Below are 17,504 nucleotides of genomic sequence, written 5' to 3' on the forward strand. Positions count from 1 at the left end.
CAATGGGACATTTCTAAATTCTCGATCTATGTGCACTAAGAGTGAAAGCAAAAACTAGGTTAAGGTTAGATGTGCATCACGTGTACATGAAAGCTGTCTTTGTATTCACTCCGTGAGTTTTCACGTAAAGTCCTGCTCCCGTGTGAGCGCCCCCATCAGGCCGATACCAGCGTGAGCGCTCGCCGATGGATCTTCAAGTTCCCGTGTTTGTGTTCGGCCCTGAGGATTCTCGTCTTACTCCCTTTTCGCTCTCTCATTTCTGTTGTTCAGTGTATTTTCATTACCCTGGAAAGGTCACACAAGTTTGAACTGAGTTGCGTCGGAGCAATCCAGTATTAAAGCCAGCTACAGTAAATTGAAAAACCACACATTCTGTTCTTGTCCGGTAGCAGTGCGTGACACTAGTTGTTTGGTGTTAAAGGTACACAGTGTTTTTTTTTTTTTTTGCTTTGTTTGTTTTTTACATTTCACTTTTCAAAGTTAGACGTTTAAAGAATTTTTTGTAGTTGAGGAGAAGCGTGAACTTTGTCGTTAATAAAGCAATAGAGGATCAAGTCCTGTATTATTTTCATTTTCACACACACACATGTTAATTTTGATGACCAGTAATGTTATATTTTCTCTGTTACAACATAAAAATAACAGTATTTGTTGTTATTTCCAAATAATCAACTGCTGTATGAGATTGAAGGGCTTTATTCTGTGAAAGCAACCTGCCGCGGGTACATTATTACACTTATTACACGGCTTCTTGCTACAAAAGTAAATAATTAGACACTCGTTCAGCTGTTCATTTTTGTTCGTGTTAGCTCACAGTGCATTAACTAATCTTAACAAACAAACTTGCAATTAGAATTTTAATAATGCATCGGTAAATGATGAACATCAGCTAAGGGTAAAAAATGCTGTAGGTAATAGCTAAAAATAGTATCATTACCACTGAGATCGGATGCCTTATGCGTGCGGAACAAATCCTTTAGACAAAATCCAAAACGCGTTGGGTCATATTGGATAGATCAGGCTTTTACGGCTCCTGTAGTATATATAGCTATAGTGTTATGTAATGCCCGTATTCAATCAAGTAGACAAACACATGGTAAAACATATAATGCAATGCAAATTCATAATTACTGAGAAATTAACAAATGATCATTACCCCAAAAAGTACAGGAGAGTAGTGCTTTACAGTGAGATATATAGGGATATTTTTTCTTTTTTTTCTCAAAAATGACACCATTCTAACATTTACATTTCTACTAGATACCTGTAGAGATACTATAAAGTTGATTTTGCTTTCATTTTATCACCCCTAGCATACAGACTTTAAAAAGTGTGTTACATATGGATTAAAATCCACAAAAAAACCTAACGATTTTGAAGATTATCTTCATAGCCTTATCAAACTAAAATAGCACACGTGAAAAAATACAATAATAAGATTTGCGTGATGCATGGCAAGTACACCAAGAGCTCTTCGATGAACTATCACTTACCTTCAACATCCATCCTCACATATTGTTTCTCTGAACTGAAACTCTTTTCCCTGGCGTATAATCTCTCTCTCTTGAAGTATCACTGAGTTCGGGCTCCATCATTGGCTGGATCCTCTCTTCATATCCTTCTCAAAGCTTAACATCAGAAACACTTTCTGGGCGACTGAAGTTGCTGAGGTTTTTAGCATCGGACGCGAGTCCCCAGGCTTTAGTTACGACGACCTTTGTTTTTTCTATTCCTTTTTTTCTTTTCCTTTCTTTTCATGCGCTGATTCTTTTTGTATGTAAATCCAATTTGCAAATCTCTTTCAAGACGGAGGATGAGACTAGTTCTGTTCCTCGTGAGATGAACCTACTGAGCTTCTTTGTTAATGTATATACTGTCTTCGAGTCCAGCGAATCTAATATCTAATAATCAAAATAATCGAAATACACAGCACACGTGTATCAGTAGAAGCATATTTTTTGTCATTGTTTCTCTTGACTCGGCCATCTTGGATTACATGCATGCAGTGTTAGGAAGGTTAATGTAACAGGTTACAGATTACAAGTTACCCGATTTAAAAAGCAATAGTAGTGTAACTTTTTCAGTTACTTTATTGAAGTAATATAACTGATTACTTTCGAATTAATGTATTTAACTTTTTCAAACATTTTCACCATGCAGGGTTAACCTTACAGTAGTACTCGACACTGATTACTCACTTAAAAAAAAAGAAAAAAAAGAAAAGTTGAGCCAACTTAAAATTTTAAGGCAAACTAGCTTCTGCTGATTTTTTGAGTTTTCTCAACTTAAGTTTTCTAAGTTGAGAAAACCTCAACTTAGTTGCCTTGAAATTTTAAGTTGGCTCAACTGTTCTATTCCACAGTGTGTCAGACTTTCAAAATCCTTCATCACTTCAATTAAGATGGTATACAATTTAAACACAACCACCACAATTTCGACTTTAGAACTACCTTTTACTTTAAGATTGATCTGACATTCAACGCAGATTTATAAGCAATAGTTTACTAGTACTGTTTTTAAAACCAAATCTTAGCACAACCACAGGAAACACTGCATCTAACGCTTTGAAAAAATAAATTAATAAAAGCAAATATGGTTATCCAATAAGCACGTGTTCTGTTCTTTGTATTAAACTCCTGAAACATTGGTGTCTGTTTGTATGTGATATGATAATAGTTGTCTCAAAAGAAATGTAAAATGCTCGTGAAGTGAGAAGTTCTAGAGAATATGTTTATGTGTTCAGTGTAATCATATTTATTGAGGCGGGAGAGACTGAAAACACCACGACCGATACACATGCACGCCTCAGTGCGCGTAAATGAAAACGCACGTCTGCGCCATTAATTTCCAAGAAACAAATTCAGGCTGGGAAATCTCACACTCACAAATTCTGAAACTTGAACAAACTTGTCATTTGTATGACTATCACATGAAAAAAAAGGTTTAAATCTTTAGGGTAGGCCATGGCTAATTTGTGGTTACTGTTGTTTAACAGTATTAACTTTTGTCTTTGCATTTAGAGTCAAAATCATTATTTATTTTTCTTCAGGGTTGTGTGTCTTCCCTAGATCCCCACACATATATATATATATATATGTGTGTGTGTGTGTGTGTGTGTGTGTGTGTGTTACATGTAACTAGTTACTCCCCAACACTGCATGTATGTTTATTCACTCATTGTAGCCCATTATGGGATTGATTTAGGAACTGCAATAAGAGCAAATTGTGCTAGAATTAAATAAACCTTTTTTTTTTCTGACTGAACGTGTGTCCAGAGCATGCCTGACTAGTGCAAAAGCTCTTTATCACAGACTGCATGCCATTTTACACAAGCCAGCACATATAAGGAACATAACATCCAGTTGAAATTGCAATTCTCTCATTTGAATTGTTCCTCTGGTCTCCTTTTGCAAACTGGTTAACACATTTACACACACACACACACACTGTACCACATGAGACACGCGAGCCTCCCAGCTCCCAGCCTTTAATTAATGCAGTTAATGTCTTCTTCAAATCCTCACCACAGGCCAAACAATTCACACAGATCTTCTCTTATATCAGTTATCTCTAACAACCAGCATATGCATTTAAATGATACCTAATAAGGCTGTTACAGGGTTTTTCATAGACACATTTAACTTTCAATTTATACTCAGTTATTGCAAATATTCCTGCATAACAAACCTACTTTACTAACTGCAGTTATAATGTAGAAACTTTTATATGTTTAAAAAATACATTTCAGTTACACGTGCCTTTCTTTTTTTGTCTAACACAAAATAATATATGTTTAAGATGTATATATAATCACATTTGTAATCATGGTAATTTTTGTAGAAAAAGAGAGTAGGGACAGACAAACAGATGCCGACACCTTACATTCTCAGCATGTATGAACAGTAAACCCCGCCTACTTTGATTTGATTGGCTAGCTCAATTATTTTGACATTAACGAGCGCTGTTAGAGCAGACTGAAAATGCTACTTGTTTCTTTAATATATATGTGTGTGTGTTTGTGTGTGTGTGTGTGTGTGTGTGTGTGTGTTCGTATGTATTATATTCTTCTATATTATTTAGTAAATGTATACAATATACACACATATATTATGTAAACAAATAATTTTATTCTGGATGTATCTATCTATCTATCTATCTAAATTATCTATCTCTCTCTCTCTCTCTCTCTCTCTCTCTCTCTCTATATATATATATATATATATATATATATATATATATATATAGCTGCATTTACTACACAGAGCCATTGTTCACTGATGAGCTGCACATATCATACATATGTATGTATACATGTATATATACTGTATATACTTATCATATCTTCACATTTCTACATTTGAATAAAATTTGAAAAAAATACACCATGTAGTGTAGTGCCAGGTTTGACATGTCTGATGCTCCTGTCATAACCAGACACAAAACACCAATTCACAGCGAGATAAGAGAGCTGAAGATTATCTGTATGAAACAGAATAAACTGGTACGATTTCAGCCGTTTGTCTCCAAACGTGTTTTGGCCCGCTGCGATGAGAACATCTCGTTACGGTCCCCGTCCAGAGATCTGACCCCGGGTCTCCTGTCGAGCACTGGCCCTGCAGATGCTTTAATTGCAGCTTGTGTTTTGATCATGTTTTGGCTTTGAGCGAATCCTCCTTGGACTGAGAGTCTCTCGGCTGCGTTCTCACTGCGGTTTAAATACTACAAACAAATCAGTCTGTGTGCATCACGAGTTCACAAGCAGAGGGGAATAGTTCAGAACGTGTGCTGTTTGCTCGCCAGTTTAATTGATGTGTATTATTTATCGGTGCGCTGTGGCGTGGCCAGAAGGCACAGAGCGGTGAGCCGCAATATGCTGATATTTACATCATTTGTGTAATTGCCAGCTATTTCAGTCTTGGGTTTATTTTCTCTTCCGTTTGCCAGCATCATGAATGAATGCTTCAAAGCAATTCAGAAAGAGACGAAGGCAGTTAAAGGTGCTCTTTCAGGCAACAAACGGATGTTGCGTTGTTAGATGTTTAAACTATGTGAGGTTTAGGAATATTTTTTTCGAAAAAATGTAAATGCTTTCATCGTTTACTCACCCACATGCTGCTCCAAACCTTCATTTTGTAGAATAATAAAAAAAAAGAGTTCTTTGCATTATAATGAAAGCAGATGGTGACCAGCGATTGTCCAGTTACAAAGAAAACACCATAAAACTAGATTATTATAACTAAAACTAAAACTATTTAATTTGCTTTTGGTAACACTTTATAACACCTTACATTTTATTATTTATTTATTCCATCCTTATAGACTTTTTTTCATTTTAAGGTCCAGTTCTTGCTATTAATAAACCATTAACTATTACTTTTACCTCGATAAGCTTATAATTTGCTGCTTATTAATAGTTAGTAATGTAGTTTATGTGTTGGGTATGATTAGTGATGTACAATGTGGACGTGCATGTTAATAAGAATCAGGTTAATAGTGAGAATTGGTCCCTAGAGTATTTTCAGTTATTTTAAGTTATCGGGTCTCATCTAGGTTTTTGAGTATATTGGGGAGTATTGTCAGCTGATCTAATTAATGCAGCCTCACAATCATTTAAAGGATTTGAATAATTGAAGCGTGTTAGTGTGTAAAGATGTGTCTTTAATATAGAGTTAAACTGAGAGAGTGTGTCCGCCTCCCGAACAGTGTTAGGGAGATTGTTCCAGAGTGCTGAATAGGAAAAGGATCTGCCTAAATACAATAATAATAATAAAATATGGAAATAAAAGCTCATTAAAATATATATTTTAGTATATAAATCTTACTAAAACGACACTTCAAGCAAAACCGTACAGTAGCTTTGTTTGAGAAACAGGTCAAATTGGTGAAATTGCTACAAAAGCACTTACTTTGTAACACGTTTAATTTTAAGTCGATAGTCACAAAGTAACAGCAAAAAACGTACTGAATGAAATTTTAGAAATAGAAAGACTGATATATTTCTTGTACAGAGTACTGTACTCCGCAGTCTTTGCCTTACTACAACTTCAGAAAAAATTTCTTACGGTACTTTAAAAGCGTTTTTGTGTCACTGAAACTCAACAGCCTCTGTGTTCTTGTGTCTTAATGGATGAAAGAAAGGAAGTCACTCGGGTTAAAGATGACATAATGGACATGAATAATGCCAGAATTTAGACATTACAATTGCTTAAAGTGCAGTTTCTTTTTTCTCCTTTTTGAATGGCAGGCTCTTTCTTTCATGTGCTCTGAACTCTTCGAGATCACTTCCTGTGCGAGCCGCTGCTTCATCCAAACACCTGGAGAGCATGCGTGTGTGTGTGTGTGTGTGTGTGTGTGTGTGTGTGTTTTGAAGAATGAAGGGACTGTGTGTCCCTTGTCTTTCTGACTAGCTTGCTGCACTTAACACTTATGATATAGGCTCTTCAAAGAAGCTGAACAATTCAGGAAATGTATGCCAGCACTTCATGAGGGCTTTGAGTTTTATTGTGCTTTTTATGCACCATAAAGTACTGTAAATAAGTTATTAAAAAACAATCAATATGCTGTAAATCATAGAGATGTTTTTCAATTCACAACTAACTAGTTGCTCATTAACTTGCATATTACTGGCATATTAGCTGTTTATTAATACTCCTCTCTCTCTCCGTTTCAGAGACGGAACGGTGTTCTGATGTCGCCGTATTCAGTGACGTCATCAGTCGGCGAGCGCCGGTTGGTTGCGTGGTTCCAGGTGGGCGGAGCTCAGCGTGGAGAGCAGGATCTGTACCGATGCATCACTCAGTCGACCTACGGAGCCGCCGTGTCCAACTTTGCTGAGCTAATTGTCAGAGGTATGATTTTTTTTATTTCTTTTTGTTTATTCCCAAGTGTGGTTTTGTAAATAACATAATGCTTGTTAAAAAATCGATAAAGATGGAATATTTTTTTACTAAACATCTAATTATGCGTTCATTTGAAAGAAAGTCATGCATCTGGGACGACTTGAGGAAGTCAATAAAGAAAAAAGCGGTACCCATATCTCATTAAGATGGCAGGTTTAAATATTTAATCACTGTCAAATGGCCCATTTATGTCAAAGCTGGCGATTCCCATAGAATAAGGAAGCGTAAATTCCAGCCAAATTCCGCCTCAAAAAATATTACACCTCAGCCATCATGCTTTGCTATTATTAACGCAGAACGTTCTGGATCCTCTGAACTCTCAATCATAACACGAGCAACTTAGATTCACTGTAACATCACCTCCCTATGCACCCAGAGATCTGTTCAGCAAAAAGCCAAACGTAACCTCCCTCACTAGAGCCCTCGAGAGAGAGAGAGAGAGCCGGCAGACTGATTACACCCATATCCACCAATCACAGACGTATCTCACCCGAAAATAACCAAATTACTGGTGCAATCAGTTATGCAAATGACCACACGCTGCCTCGTCACGGCCCTGGTAATGATTCTGTGCTACAAGTGGCTCTCGTGATGGTGGCATGATTGAACGAGTGAATGAGTCACGCTTCTCCCGGAGCTCAGGTAATGCCACTGAAAGTCCGCCGAACAAAGCAGTAATCAGTGCTGTTGTGCGAGTGAATTATGTACTTCACACTGGCTGCAGTTTATTATTTAACTTCCATTTTTAGTTGGTGAAGTGTGCTGTGTTTGCGTCACACAGACACAAATAAAAGAGCAACAGGAGCGAGCCGCGAAACGTACAATTTCCTGTCTGTCGAAAATAGATGTACCGGCATGTCACCGTACTTACAGTATGAACGCATAATTCCTCTGCGGGTTGATTAATTTTACATATGCATCACTGCATGAATAAGTCTTCTGTTGTGTTAACTCTTAACTCTTTAGACTAGGGGACACTTATTCACTATTAACTATTGGAGGAGAGTGAACCAACTCCAGTGAAATTTATTACACATCACAAACCGTCTTTTGAACCTAATGTGTAATTTAGGCTAAATAATAATAATAATAATAATAATAATAATAATAATAATAATAATAATAATAATAATAATAATAATTTGATCTATCACAACCACTCTCTCTCTCTCAAAAAAAAAAAAATAAATAAAAATAAAAAATAATAATAATACAAAAATGAGAAATAAATAAAACTATCCAGTGAAGCTGGATACACTGTGAAATGAATCTCTTACATTGCGTCTGATTCTGGAATAGACAAATGATGATTCAGCGGTGACTCATCTGAACACCTCTGATTGGCCATTGCATTTCAAAGCTCAACAGAACTGCGCGCGATTGGTTAAAATGTGCAACGCTGTAAAAACGTGTAATATAAAATACGGTGCAATGTGAGCGATCATAATAATGCCATAATAGCATTGGCTGTTTACTTTCCCTTTGTTGGCAACAGATGTAATAGATTTAATTTGTTTGTGCATGGGCCGTTCTATCACTGTGGTAAGCCTTATACATGCACAGCCTATTCTATTAAGTATGACTTTTCCATCAATATTATGTGCTTAATTACTACACTGTACAAAATGACAGAAAAAATGATAATGCTACGGTAAAAACCTGTTAAATGATTAACAGTATATATAACAGTAGATATGCGTGATTGGATTACAAAATTAAAGTTCATTGAAAGGGCAACGGTGAAGAAGCTGTCTTTACATGAGATTCTTGATCAAATGACTGATGTTGAGGAAGAGACGACTGAAGAAGGATCTTACAGTGAAGGAACGTTGCAAGATATATTGGAAGAGGAAAACATCACTGCACAAGCTGGAAATTTTGCAATAACCGAAGAAGAGCAATCTTCTGATTTTGAGTTGATGTAACATTCTGGTTGAAGGATGGAAAAAGCACGAGCATGTTTGTGTTAGATAGAAAGGGGGAGATATTATATGAGATTCATAAAGGCATACTGGATGCAGTTCAGGGTGAAATAGGTGTAATACTCAAAATAGTTTGTATGCATGGGTGTGTGTGTGGGTTTGACGCAACTGTGTTTTTATCATATCTTTTATAATTCAAAATGTAAAATTCGTTATAGTTTCCTGTAAGGGGTAGGTTTAGGTGTAGATTTGGCGTAGGACAATAACATACAGTTTTTACGATATAAAAACCATTATGCCTATGGAGAGTCCTCATAAACCACAAATGCCAACATGCATGTGTGTGTGTGTGTGTGTGTGATAGCGTGTCCAAGGCCTTTATGTTTGCAAACACAACATGCGCCGGTTGTTTCTCTCACTGTTATTCTTCCCCATTCATTTCAAAGGCTGGCCATTTTTGAGAAATGTGCAATTTTGTCCAAAATAAAACTATTTTACAGCAAACCTCCCGACGAAACACTTTTTTTACATATACATTATTCATTATTCACTCCAAGCCGAGGTCCGTCGTTTAAATATGCCTGATATATAGGATGCATCACGCAAAATTAGGCATCATTTCATTTTACTTTCTGAATTTGCCGAGCCAAAATGTTCTACCTTAAATTGTGCAACACATATCGGGTTCATTAAATCCTGGAACATCCCGTCCACCGCTGGAGAAAGAAAGCGGGTCTGTTAAGTGCAGCTCGTAATAGGCCGCTTCTCGGCGGGGTTAAATAGGACCAGCACCTTTCCATTCGGGACTATTGCGAGCAGGAAAGAGTGAGGTGCAGAGAATTCTCCCGTGAAAGCGGTTTGATTCTATGTTCAGGCATGTTTAGCTGCATCTGCGCTTTCATTAGCTTGATTCCTGTTTGATTTTTATGCAGCACTGTGATTAATTGCGATATCGAAAGTCAAGGTTTCACAGTCATACTGTTCAAGTGATAGCGTCTCATACAGAGATGATGATTAATTTAAATTGAGAGATTAGAAAGGCTGAGCAATCAGGATATGGGTTTCGTGTGTTTGAATGTGACACTGTCAGTTATTAGTCATAAAAGAAGTCTGTTTACTTTAGTAGCATATTACTACCACCTATTAAATGCAGTAAGAAATATCCTTTCGATGCAATTAAGCTGATTTCGCCTGATCTTCTGCTTAATTTTTATATTTTATATCCAATTTCCCGCACTCTCAGATCATTGCGTGCTGTATTAAGGCCATATTAATCAAAAGATGAATGGGAATACCCTGGATTTAGTTCAGCATTACGTAATTGATTTTAGTTGGCTACAGTTTATTTATATCAACTGTTTAGTTGCGTAATCGACCGTTCGAAAACCCGCTCTCCTTAGTTACCGTTGCCACGATGGACAAACAATGCCGCTCTAGCTCTACGCACGTGTTCTCACGCAGTGCAAAATACATCCCAGAGCAAATTAGATTATTAATTCTAAACACAGAAGATTTGTTGACATAAATCAGTCAGATATAGCTCCAGCAGCTCTGCAGATCTTTCCGAAGAAGCTCGACGTTAAATACAGCCCTGAAGTTTATTTGATCATTTTAGGTTTCAGTGTTTTGTTTTAATAAGCCGGATAAAACAAATGACTCTGCACTTTTATTTTCTCTTCCCGTAGTCCCGCCCACACCCATAGCTCCGCCCCAGCTGCTCCGCTCTGGCCCCACCTACCTGATCATCCAGCTCAACACCAACTCTATAGTGGGCGACGGGCCGGTGATCCGCAGAGAGATCGTGTACAGGGCCAGCCACTCGCCCTGGTCCGAGACGCACGGAGTCAGCTCACTGACGTATAAAGTCTGGCACCTGGAGCCGGACACGGAATATCGCATCAGTGTCCTCCTCACCCGGCCCGGAGAGGGAGGGACCGGCCCCCCTGGACCCCCGCTGGTCAGCAGGACCAAGTGCGCCGGTGAGCGGACTCTCTTTTCTTCCTCCTTAGTCAGCTATTAGTCAGTAATTGAGTAATATTTTCAGTATCGCAATGCACTTGAGAACGCTCGAGTGTGGATTCTCACGAAATCACTGCGTTTGAAATGCGGCAAATGAGACAGACAGCTGTTTTCGGGCAGATGCTCAAGGTCTGAAAATTAGTGAGGCTATAATAACCCCTAAACACAACACATTATCTAAAAAGAGACAGACGCGTGGGTGTTTGTGAGAGGTGTTTTCTGTTTTGAAGACATGGATGTCTTCATATTTATTGCATCAGGGTTTATTAATATTTTACTATAGGTTAGAGTGGGAATTTTATCAACTGTTTATTAATAATTAAAAAACGCATAGCAATGTAATAGTTTTTATTAATAATAGTTGCTATATAGATGACACGTTTGTCTAGTGCTCATAAATGTTGTGCCTGGTGCTCATAAAGTCATGATATGATATTCATTTATATACATCGCTATATTCGTTTCCTTCTTTTATTAGAACCATTTATTAGTGTTAAATGCTGCTGTTTTTCATTGATAACATTCATGACAGATAATATGATATTTTTGCATTTACGCGGGAGTGAAGAAGTGTTGCCAGTCACAAATAAAAAATGAAAAACAAATAAAAATAAACCAGAACGATTTATAACCACCGACTCTAAACTGTAACTTCCCGCTCGATTGACTTTTTTGAAAGTGCCAAATTACGCGGAGAAGACAAGTCCAAAATGGCTGTAATAGCCGGATCTGGCAACGCTCGCTCCCTCGCGACTCTCTCAAGCCTTGGTTACAGCACCGACATCTCGCAGCGATCATTTTCACGGACGCTAAGCATTCTCGCAAACATGCGTACACTCGCGCGGGGCGTTTTAAACAGCAGACCGGTCATTGAGAGGACACATTTTATTTTTGAAAATGAAAATCTGCTGAGGTCTGGACTTCTGTGAGCTCACAGCTGGCTGTGGGCCTGCAAGGTGTCACATTTTTGTTCACACAACGTGGGATGTCGTGATTTCGCTGACTTAGATGTGTTCCTGGGTCAACGCGTTTTACTTACCATAAGTAAATCTGAGAAAATGATAGGTGATATGCAAGCACCAAACGCCGACCATAAGACTCAACTGTAAACTGGTTCTTCAAATACGATTGGTTAATCGCAATGCCTGACAAGGATGTTGATCCGGGAGCGTGTCACACTTGGTAAAACCAGGTTCTGCTACATGTACTATAGCTCGAAGTTAATAAAAGTGGACCCAAAATGTCTAAAACCACAATTTCATTTAGTTTGAACTGAATCAAGGATAAGCCAATCAGAGTCAAGCAGTGGGGTGTAATCAGGTTTTGTCTTTATTCTGGTCCTCTGAGGAGCGTGTGTTGTTTGTCTGGCTGAAGTAAGCTGGACACAACCTTAGCATAAATGCGCCTGTGTTGTAACCTTGCTTTTGGACTTTGTAATGTATCAACGTCAAAGGCGCTCCTAGACTCTATTCATCTTGATCTCCAACGGCAGAAGAACACAGTCCCTGAACAAACTTTATGTTGCTAATGTGCCTTTATTTTTGACATCTGATGTTGAGGGTGGTTGGGTGCAGATGTAGAGGCGCATTGCTGTCTGCATTGCTCTGAATAATTAGTTATGTATATCTTTAAATAGTTCAATACATATGTATTTTTTACAGCAAATACAAAAAGGGATTTAATTTACTTACCTATTGGTTTAATGGAGTATTAGGCATTGTGTTTGCCTTTTAAAATGCATTATATCCACAGACTGCATTAAAAGTGTTACTAAACGTTGATTAAATCATAATTATGCTAAATTAACGTTTAATTAACATTTAGACAACATCCTAAGCTTGATATGTTCAGAATCAACGTGTACCTTATTAATATTAGACTTTGTTAGGTATTGTTGTATTTGGTCAGCCTCTTGTTTTCAGGAATAGGCTTTATTGTTCATTCTCTTGTTATTTTTTGTCCTTTTTCCTTTGCTCTGCGGTTTCTGTTGCTGTATCTCTCTCAGTCTCGAGTGAAACAGATTACATTCATATCAGAGGTACACTTGAGTTCTCAGCAGACGTGCCTCTGCTCTGTGTGTGTGTGTGTGTGTGTGTGTGTCATATCCAGCAGTTAGGCCATTCCTCATTAGGCCTGTGGGAGTTTCAGGAGATGTGTCTCATTAATTAGTGTAATCAGGTTGATTTGTCTGGAGGACTCTGAGGGAGGGCAGAGGTGTGGGTCTGCAGGCTTCACCGGACACTCTCGGGCAGCGAAGAGTCTGCACAAAAACATCCAGAGAAAGAAACATAAGGCGTAACGTTGCAGTGAACACAAAGAAAACATCTTTAAGCAAAGCAAGATTTCATATCGGTTGACTCTTATGGGTGACATGCGAGCTGGAGATGTTTTGGCAGGGTTTTTCACTTTCATTTTTAAAGTACAAATTCATTTGCCGCGATGCCGAGCGCATTTATATTTACAGATAGGCAGGACTTTGTGCTCATCTCCTGTCTGTCTCTCTCAGAGTAAAAGCGAGGGAATAAAAGTGACAGGAAAGAGAGACGAGGACCCCTGCCTTCACACATGACATGTGTAATTAACTCATAGCAGCTCTAATCGCATCTGCGCTCAGAGAGAGGAAGCAGAGCTTCGTGAAATGCTAATTTATATGTAACGATAACTCCTTGAATGACCTATTAAAAACACTGTATTGATTCCTCTCGCCGCTTTCATAACTCAAGAGTTCGTGCTTGTTAGCGAGAAGCGTCAGCCTCTCTCTTTTTTCCCCCGCCTGTCCATCTGTCAGATCACGCATCGCTCTGTTTTCCCAGGGAAAACAATTACTGTATGATAAACCTGTTCAATTTAATTTGGAGATCTGTGTCTCGTAATCCATATCTGTTGGCTGTTGAGTTTTACGCTAGTGTACCGAATGCTAAAAATAAACTTTAGCCGACGTAACGTTCGGTGTGTTTAAACCCCACCCCCACCGTCTCAACATCCAATCAACAACAGGGTTTCGCCTTCAATTGACAGAATTGTCGTCAGATGGCATTATTTCTTCTTAAGGTAAGTGGTTGCAAACCTTTTATTTTAGCTACATAAAAAATGAAGAGAGGAAGAACTAAATTTGTTTATATGTCAAATGTATAGCTAAAAATTGCAATATTGCAACCACTTACCAGTCTACTAAATATTGGCCTTGGTAATATATTGTTGAACCAGTTATTTTAGAGCAAAACAAATTGAATGAATGAATGAACGAATGAAAATAATTCAGACAAGCCAAGAGAAGTGCTGATGGATTTAAATATTCAATACTTAATAATTATGTTATTATGCAACATGCTAGCAGCAGAGTCAAAGTGGAGCGGTGAAAGTGTCTTCTAATGCCGTCTCCTCTGTGCTCAGAGCCCATGCGTCCGCTCAGAGGCCTGACGGCGTCGGAGATTCAGTCTCGTCAGCTGCTGCTGCAGTGGGAGCCGGTCGGCTACAACCTGACACGCTGTCACACGTACTCGCTGTCGCTCTGCTACCGCTACTCCACGGCCGCGGGGAGCGGAGCCGCCGGGAATAACGCCACGGTGAGGGAGTGTCTGTCGGTGGAGCGCAACACCTCCCGCTTCACGCTCCGGGACCTGCCTCCGTTCCACGCCGTTCACGTGCGGCTGGCGCTGGCCAATCCTGAGGGCAAGAAAGAGAGCCGGGAGGTTACCTTCCAGACCGAGGAAGACAGTGAGTATTCATTCATTCATTCATTCATGCAGCAATGTTATTGCAGCTTGGAATTAAACTTTTATTCACATTTTATTTCATACGAGTGTTTCACCTATTTTGGTTTTGGGAGTCCACAACAACTGCATGCGAAGCCAAAAAAACACTTTCATTGTCTGATAATGTGCATTTATTTTTACTTTGTTCGCTCAACGACTTCCAAACGATCCGCTCCACAAGAAATTTTTCCAAACCTGTAATTCGTGCGGCTGTAACCTGCTGCGATTGGTCAGATTTTTCATCTCACCGTGTCTGTAACGGCCGTTAAAGCTGCGTTTGTGCATCTAGTGGTGAAGAACGAATTAGCATTTTCATTCAAACCAACACGAAAAGACCAACAAGTGGACGGGCAGTAAGCTAATGTTTTGAACGTTGACATCAACATGAAACGGGATTGGGACTCGTTGACTAGTTTCAATAATTCAGAGTTGACTCTTTCTTTTGAGGGACAATAACTTCATACACTGTGAATTTTCTGATCTGATCACTATTATAAGGTACGCAATTATGTCTGTTGCGTATGACACTTTTTCGGTACCCTTTCCATTATAGAACCTAGCACAGCAAAGGGTTCCAATTGGTTTTCCATGTTAACTTAAGACGAAGTAGTTAGTTTAAGTTACAATCAAATGTTTGCCGATGGCATCTCTGTATATGTTCAGCTCACAGCACCGTCTGGCATAGTCTGATGAACGATATCGTCCTATATCTATGCCAAAGCACCTTAAATAGATTCAGATTTGACTGTGCTTTTCACAAAATAAACATATGCTTCAACACTGAGCAGTTAGTTATTATAGTCTTTAATAAAATATTAATCTTAGCGAAGAGCTCTGTTACTCCTCGAAAGCGCTCACGTACCTGGTACAGCTTTAATATTCGATGATTATGCAGCTATAGGTCTGTACGGCTTGTGCGACTGAGTGTTAATAACTAGGAATCTAAAATAAGAGGATCAATATATCGGCTCAAATGTGAACACCGAGTTCGCCGTGAAAACATTTTATCAGCACTTCATAAAAGGTCATGTTTTTGACGCAACTCATCTCTTAAAACGACAGCAAACCAAAAAAGGTTGTGCTTTAAAGCATAAAACCAGCCGTTTGTCCTCTACTAAAAATACAGTAAATTATCATAATTTGTGTATAAAACCCCAACTTAGTGCTGATCCGCCGATCTTCAATGCGCTATTCAGCTTGAAGAACACTTATTTGCAAAAAACAAATCACTTCATCTGACTAAAATGACCGTGGTTACTAAACACAACTGCAGCATAATCTTGACCAAAGTTTTTGGGCGAACAAACAGTAGTTTAAGCGAATTTATGCGCTAAAACTAAACAGCGAACATATAAATAAAAGCGTGCTAAGCATCGAAATAAACAGATATGCTATGCTAGTGTAGCATTTGCTAGCAGACATTTCACGTAATTAAGATAAGATACCATAATCACAAATATATAAATATTAACAAGTTACACCAAAGTAGACCGTGGATAATGTTACTTAATCAATCTGAGGCAGTTTGTGTTTTTTTTGGTATAAATGATGAGAAACGGAGTGAAGCTGATGTTCCCGGTTGCTATGGTAACTCACAGACACCAGTGGTCTGGCTAACGTCGGCTATAAAAACAATGATACTTAAAAGGATTTTAGCGTCTTGCCAGAATTCAGAAACTTTGTTTTGAGTATTTGATCCACCTACATATTCATTATAAATTTTAAGAGAAGCTAATTCTTCTCTCAGACGCTTAAAAGCTGTCCTGATACAGTATCTGCTGCATTACAGTGTCACCTCGCCATACATTAAAAGCTCTGACTTGGTAAAAAGAAACACATTTCATCTTTAAGTGACATTCAATCTTGCGAAGTTTAATTACACCATTCTGGTAATCAGAGAGCGTATAAACAACGTGTACATGATGGCGATGTCATAAACTGACTAATATATTATGAATAGAGTGCATATCTGGGATGTTATTTGTTATTTTGTTAGGATGACGTACCCACGACATTGTGATTTGGTAATGGGATGGTAATAGACTCATATTTAACGTGTTGTGGTTACGTCGATTTATTGGTAAATCCCGAAATGAACAAAAATGACCAATACATTACATAACTGTCACGTCGTGTATTAGCGGGGCTATAATGCATCGTATGATCTCATTAATACCTATAGGCACGGTTATTATACATTATAATGTACTAGTCCTTAAAATATAATGCAGTTTACTATAATGCATTTAACTTTGCTTACACGGACGTATGCAGGGATGTTATGCATCGTGACTTATATCATGAATATCTTTGCACTGCATTATAGTCTTCAGGTAAAGAGATTTGCATTATGGACCATAATTTGTGGTGCCTTAAAAATCTGATTCTTTTTTTCACTCTATCGGCTTTAGTTCTATCGATTTAGTGAGATTTTGTATCATTTAAGTTACCTGATCAATGCTTTCAACAGCAGCCGGGGAACATTAACATCAGCAAATCAAGCACTAAATGAAAAGACCTTGCATTCATACAGGTTTTAATGAGCCGGCGTTGTCTCGATAGAAAGCGCCGTATTTTTTTTTTTCTTTTCAAGGACTGTTTTTGTAAAAAAAACTACTTATCCGTTAGTGATAAGTTTATGAGAAAGGGTTTCTTTAGAAACAAACCGTGCACTGATGAAGAATCGCATTATCATACTCCACATCTGCATGTTGTCCGTAAACTTTCTGAGTTTGATTAAACTTTCATTTGCCCCGGAGGTGTTTTTTTTTTTTTTTTTTTTTTTTTTTTTTGGCACGGGTCAGTAGCCATAACCCATCCGTCTTCGCAAAGGCCTGTATTTATCTGAGCAATTATGATGTGGCGACTGCAGCAGGGCCCCGGTTTGCCCGCAGCCCTCAAACCCCAAT

General features: G+C 38.3%; 1 protein-coding gene across 7 annotated transcripts in view; it reads left to right on the top strand.

The window, feature by feature from the left end:
- Nucleotides 1-17,504, top strand: part of ptprua (protein tyrosine phosphatase receptor type Ua) — a 183,936-nt gene that overhangs the window by 106,103 nt on the left and 60,329 nt on the right. For all 7 annotated transcript variants that reach the window (XM_043218191.1, XM_043218192.1, XM_043218195.1 and 4 more), the window contains exons 6-8: nucleotides 6,671-6,848; nucleotides 10,507-10,800; nucleotides 14,234-14,557. In XM_043218191.1, coding sequence (XP_043074126.1) covers nucleotides 6,671-6,848; nucleotides 10,507-10,800; nucleotides 14,234-14,557 — 796 coding nt within the window. The remainder of the gene's footprint in view (nucleotides 1-6,670; nucleotides 6,849-10,506; nucleotides 10,801-14,233; nucleotides 14,558-17,504) is intronic.

The sequence above is a fragment of the Puntigrus tetrazona genome, chromosome 19 (genome assembly GCF_018831695.1).
Source record: "Puntigrus tetrazona isolate hp1 chromosome 19, ASM1883169v1, whole genome shotgun sequence".
Taxonomy (NCBI): Eukaryota; Metazoa; Chordata; class Actinopteri; order Cypriniformes; family Cyprinidae; genus Puntigrus; species Puntigrus tetrazona.